Source organism: Hirundo rustica, chromosome 14 (assembly GCF_015227805.2).
Source record: "Hirundo rustica isolate bHirRus1 chromosome 14, bHirRus1.pri.v3, whole genome shotgun sequence".
In the NCBI taxonomy this organism is placed as follows: domain Eukaryota; kingdom Metazoa; phylum Chordata; class Aves; order Passeriformes; family Hirundinidae; genus Hirundo; species Hirundo rustica.
Window position 1 is genome coordinate 8,691,003 of NC_053463.1, and position 18,273 is coordinate 8,709,275.

The following is an 18,273-nucleotide window of genomic DNA, read 5'->3' on the forward strand; positions in this document are numbered from 1 at the left end:
TTAATTTTTAAGAAAAGATGACATGAGCGAATCTCAATAAATCTGATTAATTAAAGAGCCTTTTGCTTCGGTCTTAGAAGCCACTGCAAAAAGGAAACAGATCCGTCTGAATATAAAAACTCCTTCTGTGATTGCCAGTTAAAGATTCTCTGATCTCTCCACAGGTATGATATGGTCAGAGTGCAAGGAGATCTGGGAAGAGGGCCCACGTGAATATGTGGTGCATCTCTGGAATCTGCTGGACTTTGGGATGCTGTCCATCTTCGTGGCATCATTCACTGCCAGGTTCATGGCTTTTCTTAAAGCATCAGAGGCCCAACAGTACGTAGATCAGTACGTTCAAGATGATGACCTCAATAATGTCACCCTTCCCCCTGAAGTTGCTTATTTTACCTATGGTAAGATGCTTCTTTGCTATCTAATATTTCCTGTTCTTTTAGGTTAATGTGTGGCAGATCTGAAAGCAGCTTTATTTTTGTGATATTTATATAGTTTTTTTGGAAATAATCCAAATTATTTTTTCCCTAGAACTACCCATTCCAGCCATCTTCCTAACCAGTCAGAAAAGTTCTGAACCTCATTCAGCCTCTGCTCTTGTGCTACAGCTACATTCAGGTCAATCACGTCCTGAAAATGTAGCTTGAGCAACAGATAATCAGGAACTCAGAGTGAGCAGAATTACAGATTTATTAATCTGCTTGGTTTTCCAAATGAGAGAGAAGGGAGATGTATGAACAAACACAGAATCTGAGGCTGCAGTAACAGCATTTATGTTACATCCAGCATCTCTATAAAAATAAATTAAAAATATCAATACAAAAAGCTGCTGCTCATCAAAATCTACATTTTTGTAGGGCCTGTGTCATCTATAAGTGCTGACATTGAGAAATGCAAGCTGCAGCAGTGCCTTGAAAATGGTATTTTGGATGGCTGCAATGGTTTTCCTTTGCTATACAGAAATGAGTAGAGCTTCAGACCTGTGTGGGGACTGGAGCCACTGCACACTTCTGCAAGCTCTAGATGGCACCCTGGGCAAAATCCATGGGGATTTCTGCTCACAGGGGGGCTGCAGGAGCTCCAGAGCTGGGCAGCAAGGGTCACCACTTGCTCCTTAGGGCTGTAGGGGGGTTGTTCTAGTGCTGAGCTTGGGCTGGAGAGGAGAGCTGGGGTAGCACTTCCTCCACTGTAGACAAGGCTCACACAGCCCCAGAGCCATTGCCTGACCCACTGCAGTTCCAGAGCCACAGGATCTGGGTGGCCTCACCAGCTCAGGCTCTTGCATCCCTCCCTGCCCACACAAGCAAGAGGCCAGGGAGACAATGTTGTGGCTTCTCCCTTTCTGGCTTGCTGCTCACACATTTAAAGTGAGTTCATGATACAAAGGTGCAAAGGGTCCAGAACAGAATATCCGAATGAGATCCTGTGAATTCCTCCATCTGCTGCTTCTCCTTTGGTTCAGATTATTGCAAATAATGCCTAAGTTTACTGCTGTGGCCCTGAAGATGTCACACGTATTGATTGTGAGTCACTCTTTCCATCAAGAACCTCAGCTGATGCAAGGACAATTACAAGCCATATTAATATTAAAGTTTACATTTTGAGCAGCTTAGGTAAATGATGAATATCTGAAGCTTTCTAAAGTAAAAATATTAAAGTAACTAGATTTAAGAAACAGGTTTTAATTTAGAGATAACATGAAACGGTACATGGTGTATACCTGCTTTATCTGAACAAATCCTAACTTTCTTATGTAATGGTGGGGATAGGGATCTTGGTCTCTCTAATGCTTCTTTTCCAAATAATAACAGTGTCCTGTATCCATATACTCCACTGTGTTGTGGTTTTGGTTCTCCATCTCAAGAGCTTCAAATAAAGAAGACACAGCACTGATATTCAGCTAGGAAACAGAAAATATCAGGGTTGTTTAAAATCATGCTGGTTTTTTTCACTGTGTGGCTTCAGTTAATCCCAGTGGCTTGGTCATTTCCTGCCTTTATCATGTGAAAAATACAACTAATTCACCATATTTATACAGCATGTTGTAGTCCTGCAAACAATTGCCCCAAAGTTGTTTATTTTTCTCCTTAACTCCCACCCAAATGCAAGATTGAGTCTGGAAAAGGGTCATTTATGGCAGCAGCTTCCATCTAACCCTTTCTGTTACTAACACCCCGTGTACGTGTATTGTTTTAGCCAGGAACAAGTGGCTCCCCTCGGATCCTCAGATCATTTCAGAAGGCCTGTATGCAATAGCTGTGGTACTCAGCTTCTCCCGCATTGCTTACATTCTTCCAGCCAACGAAAGCTTCGGCCCCCTGCAGATCTCTCTGGGGAGGACTGTGAAGGATATCTTCAAGTTCATGGTCATCTTCATCATGGTGTTCCTAGCCTTCATGATCGGGATGTTCAACCTTTACTCTTACTACCTTGGTGCAAAGTACAACCCTGCGTTTACAACGTGAGTACCCCTGGGAGAGAGGCTGCTCCACCGCTCTCTGTCCCTTCTGGTCCACTGCTGGTGCAAGCTCTGCTCGGGTGGTTTCTGCTGCAGCTGCGTGGGGAAATCACACCCAGGTTCTGGCAGGGAGACTTGTACCACAGCCTGCTGCCCTGGCAGCCAGCTGGAGGCCTGAGTGTAGGGAGAGGAGCAGTTCACAACTGGTTATTTCTGGAAATCAAAATAGCAGATCTGGGAAATGTTTTGTGAGATGTTCAGTTCAATGTGTCAAGAGAAGCAGGGGAGGAGTTAAACCTAAGATTACTGTTCTTAAACCTGTAAGATTAAATGCAAGTAAAATAAGGAAGACTTTGCTTCTCTGAGAGCCAAAGTTGTGGGTTCAATTCCCACAGGCGCCATTCATTTAAGAGTTGGACTCAATGGTACTTGTGGGTCCCTTCCAACGCAGAATGTTCTATGATGGTGTGATCTGTTTTAGGACATCATCTGAGTGCAGTTGTGATTATTGGGTGTCCTTCTGAGATTATTGCATGTCCAGCTACTGGTCATGGTACTCCAAACAGAGCAACACCACCCAGGGTGCCTGGGATGTGGGGTTTAAATTCTGACTGGTAACTCCTCCCATGTGAAAGCTGCACAGAGCATCCCAATAGGTTCCTCTCCACAGTGGATCTGCCTGGGCCATGCTCACAGCCCTGTAGAGCTGTCTGTGCAGGGTGTCCCCCCTTCACCTTGTCAGGGATGTTGGGAAGAGATTGGCAAATGCCAATGGAATGAGGTTCAGAGTGAGACTGTTTTTAAACTTACAGCCCTTTGGTGACAGGACAAAATGTAGTCTCGATTCTCCAGGACCCCAGGAACATTAGTTCCAGTCCTGTGGAGGAGAGTTGAGGTCCTGAAGGAGTTTTCAGGGCAGGGGACAGTCCTGCTGAGTGTGAGGGATGTGTCCACACATCCTGGGGAAAGCCTCCTCCCTTGCAGGGCAGTGTGGCACCAGCACAGCTCTGAGACAGCCAGTTTTGTGTCTCACAAACCCAAACCCACCTTGACTTGCCTTAGGGCCACAGTGTGGGCTTTCCTTCCCTCACACCTCTCTGTGGGAAGCTTGGCATGATGTTTTCCCCTTGCTGTGAGCTGACTTCCAGGAAACAACTGCAAAGCCACAGTGCCTGAGCCCACAGTGGTTACTGTGTGCACAGCAGACATTCGATGCTGCGTTTGATGTGTCAGTTCTGGAACGTGTCACAACCTGAGCCTGGGGCTAAGCTCATCACTCCTCCTGGAGAAATGACATTTCCAGCATCATTTCTGTCCTGCAAGTGGCTGTCGCCTTCCAGTTTTACCACACCACCCTTTTGTGGGACTTGTAACCCATAACACAATGTTTACTTTCCCTTGTTGAGACCAGTTTTCCTTCCAGACCTCTCCTAAAGCCTCAGGGTGCATTTTAATGGAAGGGTTAGTGAGACCAGATGCATTTACATCTATCTGTGCTCAGCACTTAGGGAGAAGAGAACTGAGTGTGTGACTTGCTTCAGATTTGAAAAGAAGAAGATGCCCTTGAAGCACAAGACTTAATGAGAATCAAGTCAGCACCATCCCTGACTGCCTGGTGGCACAGCAGCCCTCACTTGTGGCACCCCCCAGGCACATCCCTGGGGGACAGCACTGACAAATTCCAGTCGCTGGTGCAATTCAGCGCAGGAGCTCTCTTATTAACACTCATTATCTAAGTGCATCTTCCAGTTGCTACTGTCTTTTGATTGAAATAATGATCAAACATTCACTAAAATGATGACTACTCACTGGAGTAAAGAGTGTTTTAAATGCCCAAGGGATATTTGGACTGGGGAGAGATCCTCCTTAACTTCAGCCTGGAGGGACTTCATGTCGATATAAAGAGAATTTTCCATGAGCATAAATTTTCCTTTCAAGAATTTGGAAGAGACTTTAAAAACACTTTCTTCTGATAATTTAAACATACAGGAGTGGCAAAAGATGATCAGTGAAAATGAGCCCTTTCATCATGTGAAACAAAGAGAAGAGATTTACATTCATTCCAAAAATCCTTCTTAGACATTCCATGAAACAAACCAGAAGCCCTGAGGTAGACAGTCTCAAACAATTTTAGTAAGCTAATTGGAAGGCTATTTTGGCAGGTGGGCAGACACCAGTTGTAGAAATGCTTCCTGCTCTATTTTTTGTGGCTGCTGGTTGGCCTTGCTGAAAGTGGTGGTCTCTGCTGCCATTAACTTGCTCATAGAAAGGAGGAAGATTTGAATATTAGAGCTGGATACAAAACTGCGCTGTTCATTCACTGAAAAATCACTGGAGCAAAAAGGGGTAATGCTTACTCTGATGTCCTCATGTCCTCATGTCCTCAAGTCCTTCTGTGACTTCAGCAACATCACAGAAGGCATTTCCTGGGAGCATGTTTGTGAATTCTAATGAGGATGGGTGAAACTTTACAGTGAGTTTCGTAGTCAGAAATGTGACTATTTAACTGTGGGACCTGATTCTCAGAGGTCACTTGGACAGTTGTGACAGAAAAAGCCCCATTTGGATTTGGGCGCGTAATTGACTGTGGCCAGTTCCAAAGAGCATTGGCAGCTCCCTGGACTGCCTCTGTGGAAAACCCTAGACAAACCCTAAAATAACTCCAAATTGCACATTTAAGAAAAGCACACTTTCCCAGAGCAGTATGTAAGCAAAAAAAAAAAAGAATATACACTGAGGGAATTGCTTGTTTAGTTCTAACGATAATAGTGAATGATTGGTTTAACTTTCACCCTCCCTTGTTACTGTACTTTGAAATTGTGTACTCAATTTCTCCTCTGTTGTCAGCTACAGAGCAAGCACATGGCCCCCCAGTGGCCTCTGATTTGAGTTATTATACCAAGTTTCTGTCATTTCTTTCATTTTGATGTTCTGGAAGCAAAGAACGTAAGAATGCCGTTGTCTTTACTCCACACAGTTAAATACAGAGATTATTTAACTAACCACATTTCCAAATATTTTTGGAATTCTTCAGTGCTGAAGAGCAGATCATTTCCAGAGCAGTTGCCGCCACGCCAGCTATGTTTATCTGTTTATCAGATGCTGTGTACAGCACACAGCTCTTGAAACAGCCTGTAATTAAGAACATGCTATGCAAACAAACTCGAAATAGAGGCAAGGCTGATTGTGTTCATCTTGCTTTCTGCATCACAAATCAGGCTGAAGGCTACAAGGCAAGGTTTTCTGTCTCACTCTCCCCAAAGGGGAATGTGACTCACTGTTCAGTGCCAAAGCTACTTCGAGGCTTGAAGGTTTTTTCTGCTTGTTTTGTTTTGTCAAAATGTGATCGTTTTGTAGATTACATTGACTGCATTGCTTTTTTGGCAGAGTTAGTTCTCAAACTCATTTAAGGAGATAAATCTGAGGGGTGCCTTAAGCTTTCTTAAATAGGAGGGCGCAAGACTGATATGAAATGAGAGCCTTGCCATGGTCCTTCTTGATGAACAGCACACTGCTGCTTACAAAAGTGAGGGAAATCTGCAAATAAATAAATGGTTATGGTCTGTTAGGAAGCATCACTTTCCCCAGTGCAAAATTTTTAAGTTTTACTGAAATAAGTGTCATGAAACAAACAAACAAAAAATCTCTGCGGTCTCCCCAGTGCAGCAGAGTTCTACCACAGTAAAGAGGGTGATTGCTGTGTACCCACCTCCACAAGGAGCATCAGCCAATCTGTCACTGCCAGACCCTCCTGCTGCCAGGAGCTGTCAGTCTGGGCAGGACTCCTGACTTCCTAAATCCTTCATTTGTTTGCCTTTGAGAAGGATAAAACACCTGCTGACCTGGCAGGAAGGGGGTAAATTGCTTAGCTGGCAACGAGGAGCCACATTGGCATCTTGGAATCCTTGAGAACTCAGCTCCCAACATCCTCCTCTCATGTTTTAGTGAGATAGTCTTGGAAAAAAAAAAAAAAAAAAAAAAAAGCCCATCTGATGTTCCCTGCAACCTGTGCCAAATCTCGTGCAATCTGGCAGTAATCTAAAATGGAGAAGAAAAGCGTAGCGCAGCCTTTTTGAAGGGTAGGTATGGACGAGTACAAGGTCTCCTTAAATCATTTCCTTGGACAGAGGGAGACCTTCATCTGCCTGGGGGCACTGCTAAATGGTTTTGGTGCTACAGGTTAGGTCAACCTCTCCACCAGCAGCTCCAGTCCCACCACCAGCGGCACTGGTCCCGTGGGTGACACCGGAGGTAAGGATTATGGACACTACAGAGGAACCTGGCACACCCACCCCTCCTCTGGGACTCAGGGTGGTCAAGGCTGCTCTCAGCTCTCAATTAACTTTTCAAGGAGAATCTGGCGCTGCTGGAGTGTGGAGTTAATGTTTGAGCTGTGGAAAAGGAGCAGAGCTGACACATTTTATTAAAATCTGCCAGCAGCGGGGAAAACTGAGGGAACCTTTCTAAATTAAAAAGGAAGGCTAATAGCGGGGTGCAGCTGGGCTCAAGGCTGGGGGTTATGGTTTGTATTGGTTTGGGAAATCACTTCAGGGGTGGGTTTCAGTGCCAGGGATCATTGGTGTAATATGTTCCTTAACTGGAAAGTGCAACATCTCTCGAACAAGCAGTGGCCAGATTGTTACTGTACAGTGGAGGGAACCTGACAGATTAATGCCAGGTCAGCTTGGCTGCAGATGAGGGCAGGAGAAAACAGCGGAGTGTTACAGGAGAGGAAATGTGCAGCAGGTGGAAAAGTGATGGCACCTGAGTGTAGCACGGTCAGAGATCATCCCCCAAGGGTGTCTTTGCAGCCGTGCAGAGCAACAGGGGTCAGGGACTGTGGTGTCAGGGACTCTGGGGGTCAATGAAGATGTGCAACATTTATTTGTAACATCACCGAAGGTTACCCCACACAAGACAATGTACAGAGTAAATAATTATACTCTGCTGCGGTTTTACTGCTACTTGTAAATGAAATATGGAGTACCAGAAATAACAATGGAAATTAAAAACCAGCTTGCTGCAGCAGAAAGGAAATGCCCAGGAATCCACACCAACCTTTCAAAGGGTGGAAATTAATTTCTCTTGCTTTTATGAATGATGTAATTGATGCTGGAATTGATGTAAAGTTTTTTTTTCCTGTTGAACATGCCATGGTTTCTGTCTATAATCTGTTTTTATAAACAGATTTAGCAGGATTAGTCTGCCACCCTAGTAAAAAACATTTAATCAAAATAATTTTTATATGGCATTGTTTCATTTGAAGGTGTTACCTCCTGGCAGGCAGGAGGAGAAAGGAGGCAATTAACTGTTAATGGGCTAAGGATTGCTGGGCAAAGGCAAAATGCCTCCTAAGTTAAATATTAGGCAAAATGCTTCCAAAATGTGCCAGCATCCCTCCTCTTCTTCCTCCTTCTCCTTCTGTCCTTCCCAGCTGTGGCTGCTCCTCTCCCCTGTTACAGCCCCAACTCCTTGGATCAGACTCTCCTTTTGGCTTGTTAGTCCAGCCACTTTCTTTCCAGGCCCACTTCTCTTTGTCACTGGCTTATTCCCCTTTTTCCTATCTCTCAGCCTTTTAATTTTCCTCTTGTTCATTTCTACTTTCAAGCAAGGAAAATAACCAAATCAAAATGCCTCTCTGCAACATCTTCTACCACTCTTAAATCCAATTTTTTCCTACAAATACTTGGGTGTCTGACACGTTTGCAGTCCCAAAGCAGGATGGGAACAAAATCAGACTATGGTCTGGCTATATTTGCACTCTGTCTTCCTTATATCAATGCTACAAAGCAGAACTTTTCAGTCCCTTCTCCTGGGTAAAAGACATGCTTCTCTTCTGCCCTGGAAACTGCACAGAAGGAGGTCAGACTTGGCTCTATCTTCTCGGGATGAAAAAAGAGTGAGGGAGTAGAAGCAAAAGCCCTACATAAAAAGTTTCAAACTGCAAGTTGCCCATGGATTTGTCATCCCTATTAGGCACACAAAATCCAAGGGTAATGCACCTGATAAGAACAGATGGAGCAAATCAGGACACACTGTAACTTTGTAGTATTAATCAGAAATTGTATTTCTTTATCCAATCAGGAAACATGATTTGGCGCATCCCTGAGTGATGGATAATGGATTACAATAACTGTGCCAAGACATATTTATATTTGTGCATTGCTGCTTTTATTATTAGCATGTGGCCTGGCTAACCAAGTGTCAACTCTATAAAGTGATTGTTTGCTTTATTTTTAGGGTAGAAGAAAGTTTTAAAACCTTATTCTGGTCAATATTTGGCTTATCTGAAGTGATATCTGTGGTGCTGAAGTACGACCATAAATTCATTGAGAATATTGGATATGTACTCTATGGAGTATATAATGTGACTATGGTGGTTGTGCTGCTTAATATGCTAATAGCCATGATCAACAACTCCTATCAGGAAATTGAGGTAAGATAAATCAGGTTACAAACTCAATGTACTTAATTATAATTGATAATGAAAATGCTAAAAACCCAAGGAGGCTGTAGCTTACTCTACATCCAAGGTTAGAATCCTGAAAGCATCTTACACGGTATGAGTTAAGCTGAGTCTGTCCCCAAATCATGATTGAATTAATATTCAACAATGAATCATTTCTATAACTATTTCAGCTTCCTTGTTCTTAATGACCCTGTGTGAGTAAACCAAATTTCCTTTACATGTATTTAATGAAAGTGGTTTGTGATATTTTTTATTTCCTTTGTTGGTTATAATAATTTATCCCCGTGTGTTGCCTTAGCGGCATTGTTTGCTTATGACAGAGTAATATTTCTTCTGACTTTTTGTCCTGTTCTCTACTGCTTAAACACTCCAACCCTTGCAGGTCTGAAGCTCATGTGCATTCATGAAAATATTTAGAAATTCCATATCTTCCAATTACCAGGCATAAAATTTGGTACAATTTTTTTTTTTTTTTTTGAGGAGTCTCTAGGACCTGCAAAACATGACTTTGTGGACATTTAAAAAACCCATCTTTTAAATCATATAAACAGAGCTCTCAAGGAATATGAATAGGTTTCTGCAGAAAGGCAATTGCAGGGTTCACCCAGCCCTGCTCCATAGTGTGGCTTATTAGCAGAGTGGATTTTCTGAATGCTTAGGACATAAACAACTCCCTGCTAATCTAAATAAAGGCAGAAAAAAAATACATTATTTGGATAATGTTAATGTTGAGTCACCTTTTACTTCTGATTTGTTAAATGTCAAACTTCTGTAGTTGGGTTTGTGTTAATTACTTGTCCTAATCTCCCCTCAGAAACTGACATTGAAAAAGGCCAGGGCTGAAAATATTTTCTCACTGTACTGTCTGATTCATCCATGAACTGTAGTACAAATATAACTCTATCCTGTGCGTGCTGTAACTGACTCTAAATGTCAGAGAGACCTTACATGTGCTCTCTGCCCCAGAATCTTTCAGGATTACAGAAAGCAGAACCTTTCTCCAAAGGTTTCCAATCACTTAGGGTCAAGCAATTCCCTGAATCCTATTCACCTGAAGCAAGCTTTACTTCAGAGGGGGTCTCAGACTCCTACTGCATTTTCTAGTTTATTGTAGTGGACAGAGATGCTCTTGAAGGAAAAAAAAAGATCTCTGAAAATATCTGAATAGATGGCCTATATTAACTTTCCTGTTTAAACTTTGTGATGGGCGTTTTCTTGGCAAAATGCTGTGTCATCCTGTCAGGTTGTAGTTAACTCCTACCTGTATGTTTGTCCTGTCATAGATAAATTCCTTCCTTTTTACTAATTTGAGTGTTGATTTGTTTTTCCTTCTTCCCTTCCCAAGGAGGACGCGGATGTGGAGTGGAAGTTTGCCCGTGCCAAGCTCTGGCTATCCTACTTTGACGAAGGAAGGACTTTACCTGCTCCTTTTAATCTAGTGCCAAGCCCTAAATCATTTTATTATCTCATACTGAGAATAAAACTGTGCCTCATAAAACTCTGCAAATCTAAGGCCAAAAACTGTGAAAATGACCTTGAGATGGGGATGCTGAATTCCAAAAAACGGGTAGGTTTTATCTCCTCAGCTTCTTTGTGGAAGGGATTCCTGCCAGGGCGCTTCTGCAGGGGGCTGTGTGGTACTCAGGGAGTGCAGGGACAGCCCAGCCTCTCCCAGCCCCTCGGCACCGCGCGTTGTTGGTATCACACTGCAAGCAGAGGGTCCTGCCAAAGGTGTGGCCTCCTTGCACCAGGCAGCCTTTATAAAAGCAGGCTCTTCCTTAACTTTTGTAAAAGAGGCACCCCAAGGCCAAAGAAGCAAGGTCAAAGAGAGGGGCAGAAGCAGAGGCACAAACACTCTCACAGCTTGTCTGGCCCAGGCTCATGGCTCCAGGCTCTCCCAGCAGAGCTGTGACACTGCCCAGGGACAGGAGAACAGGGTGACACTCTCCAGCTGAGATGGGAGCAGCCCACCCTCAGCTGTAACCTTGAAAGAGAGACTGAGGAGAAGGGGAGGGAAGCTGAGGAGGCTTTGCAGAATTTGATTTTGGGAGACGTAGCTGCTTTAAGGTCTGCCTGGATCTCTTGGAGGAGCAAAGATCTGAGCCACCCAGCTTGTGGTGAGCCACCCATCTCCAGGCAAAGCTCGTGGCCTCCAAAGAGGATCATCCTCCCAGGAGTCTGAGAGAACTGCTCAGGTCTGGTGCTCACCCAGCCTCTGCCAGCACTGAAATTAAAACCATGGGGTTTACTCCACATTATCAAATAATTTCACTACCGACATGGGGAGCATTGCCAAGATAGACAAGCTTGTCCACAAAATCATTTAACACTGCTATTGATGACTGTAAGAAGCACGAACAGTGGAGTCTCGAAATGAAAGAAGTGTTTCTCCTTCAACTACCTCAAGTAATGATTTAAAAATGTTTTTAAAAACTTATTTGAATCAGACTGCACTAAGTTTGCTTTGTTTGAAATTTAATTTCTGCTTCAAAGACTAAAACAAAGTAATAAAATTTTCTCTAAGCCTCTCCTTCCCCAAGCCAGATGAGTGAAAGTGTCTGGCTTGACCTTTTTCATGGAACTCATGCAAAATTCATTTTTTCCATGGCTTTAGCATAAACAATTAAGAGTATCAGTCATTTCTCGCTTGCCTATTGATTTTGTTCACATATCATCTTCAAGTGTCTCTGTAAGCTCATGACACACATGATGAGTAAGAAAGAATTTTTTTAAAAAAATTACATTATTACTTCAGATTTTTAATCTAACGATTATAGACATTCTGATTTGAAAGAAAAAAAAATAATCAGGATCTCTGGTTCAACCAGGGGAGAAAAGCCCTTCCCTCTGCATACAATTGTATATATGTCTATGGTAGTTCTTCCTCTGAATAAGTGATTTTTTTGTTGTTATTAGTGTTGACCAAAAACCTCAGAGGTGGATTGCAGTCAAAGAAACCTCCAACAAATATTGTGTGTAGTGTCCCGAAAGGTCTCCTTGGAAGCTTCTAGAGCTGTGATATCTCTGATAAAAATAAAACGTTCTATTTAAAAAATACTTTTTTTTCTTGAGCCAAAAGAAGTAGCAAAGGGTACTGCTGTTTTAAAAAGACCAGTGAAAATCGATTGTGTTTCAGAATTTGGTTTTGCACTACAATCTTATTCTTTCCAAATACAAGTAGTTATCTTTCTTAAGTAGTGTTCCAAACTGATAAGCATCAACCTCATTAAGATGGAAGTATTTTGTTCTTCTTAACACCTTGTTGTCTAAAACTTGTGTGTGTGTACCATTTTTGTCCAGATAATTTAGAATCTAGATTTTTCCATTAATTTGCTTGTTTTTTTGTTCTTTTCTGTCTTCCAAAAATTTCCTTTTTTAGCCTGAATGTTCTGGCTTTTACTCTACTGTACATAGAACCATTTCCTACTGTTTTTCTAAAGCTTAGATTGGGGCTGTCTGGGTATGAGAAGCTATCATTGATTTTAATCGTATCATGATGTTTTATAATTTCAGAAAGTTCGTTTTCACTCTAGCATTCAAAACACAGAGAGTTTTTCTGGGAAGAACGCTTATAACAAGCCCACAAGATACCAGGTAATCACAGCATGAAAGCAAGGGCCAGGGGAGAGGTCTGGCAGTGCCCAGCCCTTACCTGCAAGGGTCACGTTTGCCTTCTCCCTGCCAGTGCCCGGGCGGTGCCAGGCTGGGGCACTGGCACAGGGCTGGGCTGGGGTATGTCAGGGACAAAGGCAGCCTGTCACCCCTGGAAATAAGCACGGTGTTCGCGTTTGTCATGCTAATTAATTCCACTCGAGGGTGTTTAACTTAACGCACATCATCCAACTTTTACTCCTCCCATCTTCTGCTGACAGCATTTCATTCCCCAGTCATCCCTCCAGCTGCTGCATCACCATTTGCATGTGCTGCCTCTGGCAGCGGCTGGTCCTGCCAGGCTAAACCTGCAGTGTGCTACTGTTCAGAGCTCCCTGTGGCTGCAGAGGTGGCACAGGGAAGCACAGCTGTCTGTCCAGCGTGAGCGTTGTGCCAGCACATGTGTTATTTCTTGTGCAAACGTGTCCCAGGGCAGTACAGCAAGCAGACTGGGCCCCGCAGGAGTTCTGCTTTCTTTTTTAACATAAAGTGAAATGGAATCTGATGGCAAGTGATGTGTCTGAAGGGACAGACATTAAAGACAGATGAGGGAAATAATAGTTAAATGGGCTAAAATGTGCAATGGCAATCCTAGAAGTGGTTTTTCTTGTGTTGGTGCAGCTTACAGCATAAGGGGCTCCCAAGATCAGTAAGAAATTCCTACCGGTTTCTAGTGGGTTTAGAATTTAGAATAGAAGGGGAGTCTAAAAATCTGAGTTAGAAATGGGATGTATTCACTCTAGCTGGTTTGATTCCATCAAAGGAAAAGAGATGAGAGATTTTGTCCAGCTCAAAGCAGCATTTCAGCACTTCTGACACGTTCCCATCCATTCAAACCCACAGGTGACATGTCAGCCTCTGCTGAGTGGCTCTTTTCCTGTAGCTATTATTTCTCATAGAGACCACCTAGTGTTTGTGGTAAATTAGAACCTTATTTCCAATACTGGAAAAGCCAGAGGTGACAGTGAAAAATAGATAGAAAAAGATAAGTACCTGTTATTTCGTTTTAATAATGCCAGGTTTGTCTTCAAATTACCTTAGAACATTTTGATTGCTGCAGGGAGAAATTGCCCAAACAGTATAAGGAGAATATAATAGTCTTGATTATCTAAACATTGAGAAGAAGGAACAGTGTGATAAGCTGGCTGGCAAGCTTTTCTTCTACACCTGGGAAAACCTTTGAAGGAGTTGCTTCTTGCTGAACTGTTTTCTCCAGCAGTGTTTATCGAGTGATCTACAGCCTGTGCAGTCTGTGTACTTAAAACTACATATGGACAGTGCTCTAGAGGGATAACAAAAATATACAGCTTAAACATGCAACATTTTGAAAAACATTAGGAAGAAGCCAACACATCTGGAAATAAACTAGCCTAGGAAAAACTATACATTTATTAAAGAGAATGTGGGAACTGGCATAAAGAGAGGTGATGTATCATTTTTTTTCCAGGTAATAAGAGCCTTTGTTCTGACTCCTTGTTTTAGTCTAAATTTCCTCTGACTTCTGCTCTGGAAAAAATTACTTATTTTTGGATCCAGGATCTCCCTACTTTCCCCAAACATTACTTCATTTATGTTTTCTCAGGTGACAACCCTACTTCCCTCTGGATTCTACTACCCTGGCCATCTCCAACACACCGTAGGTGCACTGTGCCTCATCTCTGTTGCCTTAGTGACTCACCTGCTCAGCCAAATGCCTCTGACATACAAGGACAGTCTTAGCCACCCCATATTCCATGGCTGCATGGCATATACAGATGGCTGGATCCTTCTTTTTGATCTTCACAAGCCTTTTGCACTGCTACAATCTTTATTTGGCTACTCAGAAAAAAAAAAAAAAAAAAAAAAAAAAAAAAAGAGCAGGTGTGGGGTTTTCTTAGTCTTTATTTCAGACCCTTTGTAGCATTTCTGAGAGATGTTCCAAGCAGAGCTGTGACAGTTCTGTGAAGAAGTGAGTCTATGCTGGCAAAGGCTTCTCCCTTAACACTGGACATCTGGTCAATCAAAGACACTGAGCTCTCCTGTGTTTGCAGAGGATGTATTTAAATCTCTGTCTCTGAGAGGGCAGTTCTTTTTATGTTTATAAATTTTTATTCCTTTTTTCCTGTGTAGGATTTTCTTATGAGATTTTTTCCCCACTGGAGTGTCTTTTCTGCAGTGAGGACGAGGCCATCAGCTGTACCTCAGCAGCCCATAACTGCCAAAGTTATTTTCCTTCTAGATAAATGGAACTTAGACATTCGTGGAACAATAGCACATTGCAAGCTCATATCCATAACCATTTTCTATTTCCATACATACTCTTCCTTACTAACAGTCATCTTCCATTTTGTGGTTTTACATGGCTCTATATTTTTCACCATATATAAATCCACCATTTCCATAAGAAACTTTTCTCACTTAAGCCAAGTTCCCCATCATTGTTCAGACTCTCTTTTCTCTGTCCTTCTCTGAATTTATTTTCTCCTAAAGACCCAATGACAAAGCTAACAGAATCTTTCTGTGAACCTCAGATGAGCCGCCTTGGGAGTGAGTTTACTAACATCATTAATTAATCACTTGCTTCTTCCTGTAAAGTACTATTAGACAGCAACATGCTAAAAGGCGGCTCTGGAACACATTTCCTTAGCTTTCTATTGGATCATCTGTGTTTTCTTTCTGTCTGTGGAACATGCTCTACATTCACATGCATCCCACAAAGTACCCTAAAGTGCTCCATGTGTGGGGTCGTGGTTGAGTGGCTGTCAATCAACTACTGTAGTACAATGCTCACAATATAAAATGTAAAATAATTGGGAAATAAAAATAATAATCCCTAGTGAAACCAGATGTTTGAATTGCTAATAGTAAGTCTGGAATGTGGACAGTCTCCCACTGAAGGAGTGTTTCTCTTCTCCTTTCAGAAGATAATGAAGCGTCTGATTAAGCGCTATGTGCTGAAGGCTCAGGTTGACCGGGAAAATGACGAGGTCAATGAAGGCAAGTGGAATTTTATAATTGATCCACCTAACGAGCATGTGCTGTTATTGCTGCTGATCTGGCCAGTACGAGGGCTGAGCTTAGTTAAGATCCTCTGTGGAGAGAGAGCTTGCTCGTGCTCACACTCAGGTGAGCAGTGCTGACTCTGAGCCACCCTCATGCCCTCAAAATTCCAGATCTTTATTTTCCCTTAGCAGAACACAGATCTCACAGGACTTCACCCAGCCCTGCTCACCCCTGTAGCCCTGACTCTTCTTCCTCTACAACTACCAGGGTATTGCCAGCACCCAACCTTACCTTGGTGTCGCCATAAAACCTTTTCTGACTGCGCTGCCCAGGCCTGCCCCAAGGACACTCTTTTGAATGGGATCCAGATTCGCATTGCTGTGGTGCCATGTGGGATTTGTGTGCAGATGGAAAAGAACCTCTAACACCTTTTAACTGCTACCCTCCTGCAAATACCCCTGTAGGTGGAGATCAATTTGTGGAGAGAGAACAAATTTGAGAAAGAAACCTGAACTCTCCACAGGTATTTTCTGTAGCTGTTGGTACCACTACTGCAAGTACAGGTTATTCCCTATAACTACAGATATTAAGTGCTTAATGCAGGGAGATCAAATGCAGCTCCACACACATTCCTGACCAAACACACTGAAATTATTGCTCTCTCAGGTCTTGGAACCATAGGGATTACTGACTTGGTTCAGCATGAGTAACAAGAACATTTTCCTCTTTCAGGAGAACTTAAAGAAATCAAACAAGATATTTCCAGTCTCCGCTATGAGCTCTTAGAGGAAAAGTCTCAAGCTACTAGTGAGCTGGCAAAACTAATACAACAGCTGAGTGACAAGTTTGGGAAGACCTTAAATAAGGACATTTGATGGCAATTACAGAGAAAGACAACTTGTTTTCTAAACACTGTTCATTCTCAACCAGCATCTTAGGAGGGTAAAATACATGTGAAAGGTGGGTACTGCGCACTCAGCTTCTGCTGATAAGCAAATGTTGGTTGGAGCACTTTGCATTTCTCCCACACTTGGTGAGTGACCAATTAAGTCTTTTCTGATACAAAAGTGACTTAATGATAAAAATCTATGCCCCTTGACATCAGAAACACTGTAGAGAAAGCACCTCCAATTAAAGGCAAAAAAATCCAGATCTTCATTCATCTGACTCCAGAGAAGACAATGAAATTGTGCTCATTAACACCAACAGAGCCTGTACTGACCAGAAATGGATGAAGTCTGAAGAAAAAAATGTGCCAAGCATACTCCCTACAAAGTTTTTTAAATTCCTATTCTTGGGTGTGTACTCTTCTTTTATGTTTACATTGGCAACCCTGAATATAACTTTGATCAGCACTGTGGCTAATGAAAAACTAATGAGAAATCATCTGTTGAAGTGACCAAGGCAGAGAATTACAAGTAGACACTGACAGCATTGGAAAAATGAAATCAAGCTTGTGGGGTAAATTATCCTTTAATCTAATGAAAGGATTTCCAGCCAAACACTCCTGTCCACCTTTTCCAGCTGTATTAGCTAGTCTGCTGATGGATATGATCTCTTTGTATGCACTTAGCCTCTCTTTTATCCTTAGTCAATCCCATCTCGACAACAGCGTGCTGAAATATTCGTAATGATGTGAAACTCACTTTCCAGGAATACCCAGAGATAAAACACCTTGTGCTAATGTGTTCAGTTCAAAGAACAGCATTAATCCAGAGACAGCGATGCAACTGAGCTCAGCTTTCAGATTCCAGAGGTCAAACTGAAAGCCATAGGGAGAGATCAATCACGAAGAACATTGCCCAGTAGTTTCCAGTCTCTTGAAATCAATACAAAAAGGCTTCAATTGAACATTCTGACCAAAAAAAAAGGAAATAAAGGAAAAATCATTGTAGAAATTATTGTCACTTTTTGGCTCTTACAGAGTATGGGAAAGGGATTCAAACTGTTCTAAGGCTGTGGCAATACAAGGATCACACTTTTTTCAACAGGCAAGTTGTAAGTCGGTGCAACACAACTACAAACATGGATGGCTTGGGTTTTCACGGTTGGCAAAATGATTTCAACTACTTAAAGCACACCTTACTACTTAGGAACCATGGAACTGGACTGTTTGTTTACATGAGACACCTATAAAATGAACATGACATCTAGGTTTCAGCTGAGACAAACAAGCAGAGCCAGAAGGTGACCTGTGATCAGTTCTTAAGTGCCAGATGAGAATACATATAGCCTATTAGAATAATAGTTATATTTGTACAAAAATGAAAGAAAACAAAATAAAAAAGTGTACTGTACGTAGATCTGTTTAGAGAAAAAAAAAAATACTGTATTTTTACCTTTAATAAAATTATCTTGTATACTGTAATATTTTTACCTAAAAATGGAAAAAAATAAAATTACCTCATAATATTTTGTTGTACACTGAGTGAAATATTTTCTTGATCTTTTGACTACGTACTACATGGCTTTTTTTTTTTTTTTTTTTTTTTTTTTTTTTTTTTTTTTTTTTTTTTTTTCCTGCAATATGTGAACAATGAAAACAATTTTACCATAGGAATTCCAAAACCTGAAAGAGCCAAAATGCAACACTTAAACAAAGATAGATTAAAAAAAAAAAAAAAAAAAACAAAAAACTAAGGAACTAAAGGCTCTGTGACCAACTACAGTCCACAGAAATGACTCATCATTTATGGTTAATTTGAAATTATTTTGT

At 41.9% G+C, this 18,273-nt stretch overlaps 1 protein-coding gene across 1 annotated transcript in view; it reads left to right on the plus strand.

Moving 5' to 3' along the window:
* Positions 1-17,856, plus strand: part of TRPC7 (transient receptor potential cation channel subfamily C member 7) — a 63,988-nt gene extending 46,132 nt beyond the window's left edge. Inside the window, exons 5-11 of the mRNA XM_040078278.2 lie at positions 165-398; positions 2,194-2,458; positions 8,696-8,891; positions 10,270-10,491; positions 12,438-12,518; positions 15,476-15,551; positions 16,290-17,856. Of these exons, the coding sequence (XP_039934212.1) occupies positions 165-398; positions 2,194-2,458; positions 8,696-8,891; positions 10,270-10,491; positions 12,438-12,518; positions 15,476-15,551; positions 16,290-16,432 (1,217 nt within the window). The 3' untranslated portion in view covers positions 16,433-17,856. The remainder of the gene's footprint in view (positions 1-164; positions 399-2,193; positions 2,459-8,695; positions 8,892-10,269; positions 10,492-12,437; positions 12,519-15,475; positions 15,552-16,289) is intronic.
* The last annotated feature ends 417 nt before the right edge of the window (positions 17,857-18,273 follow it).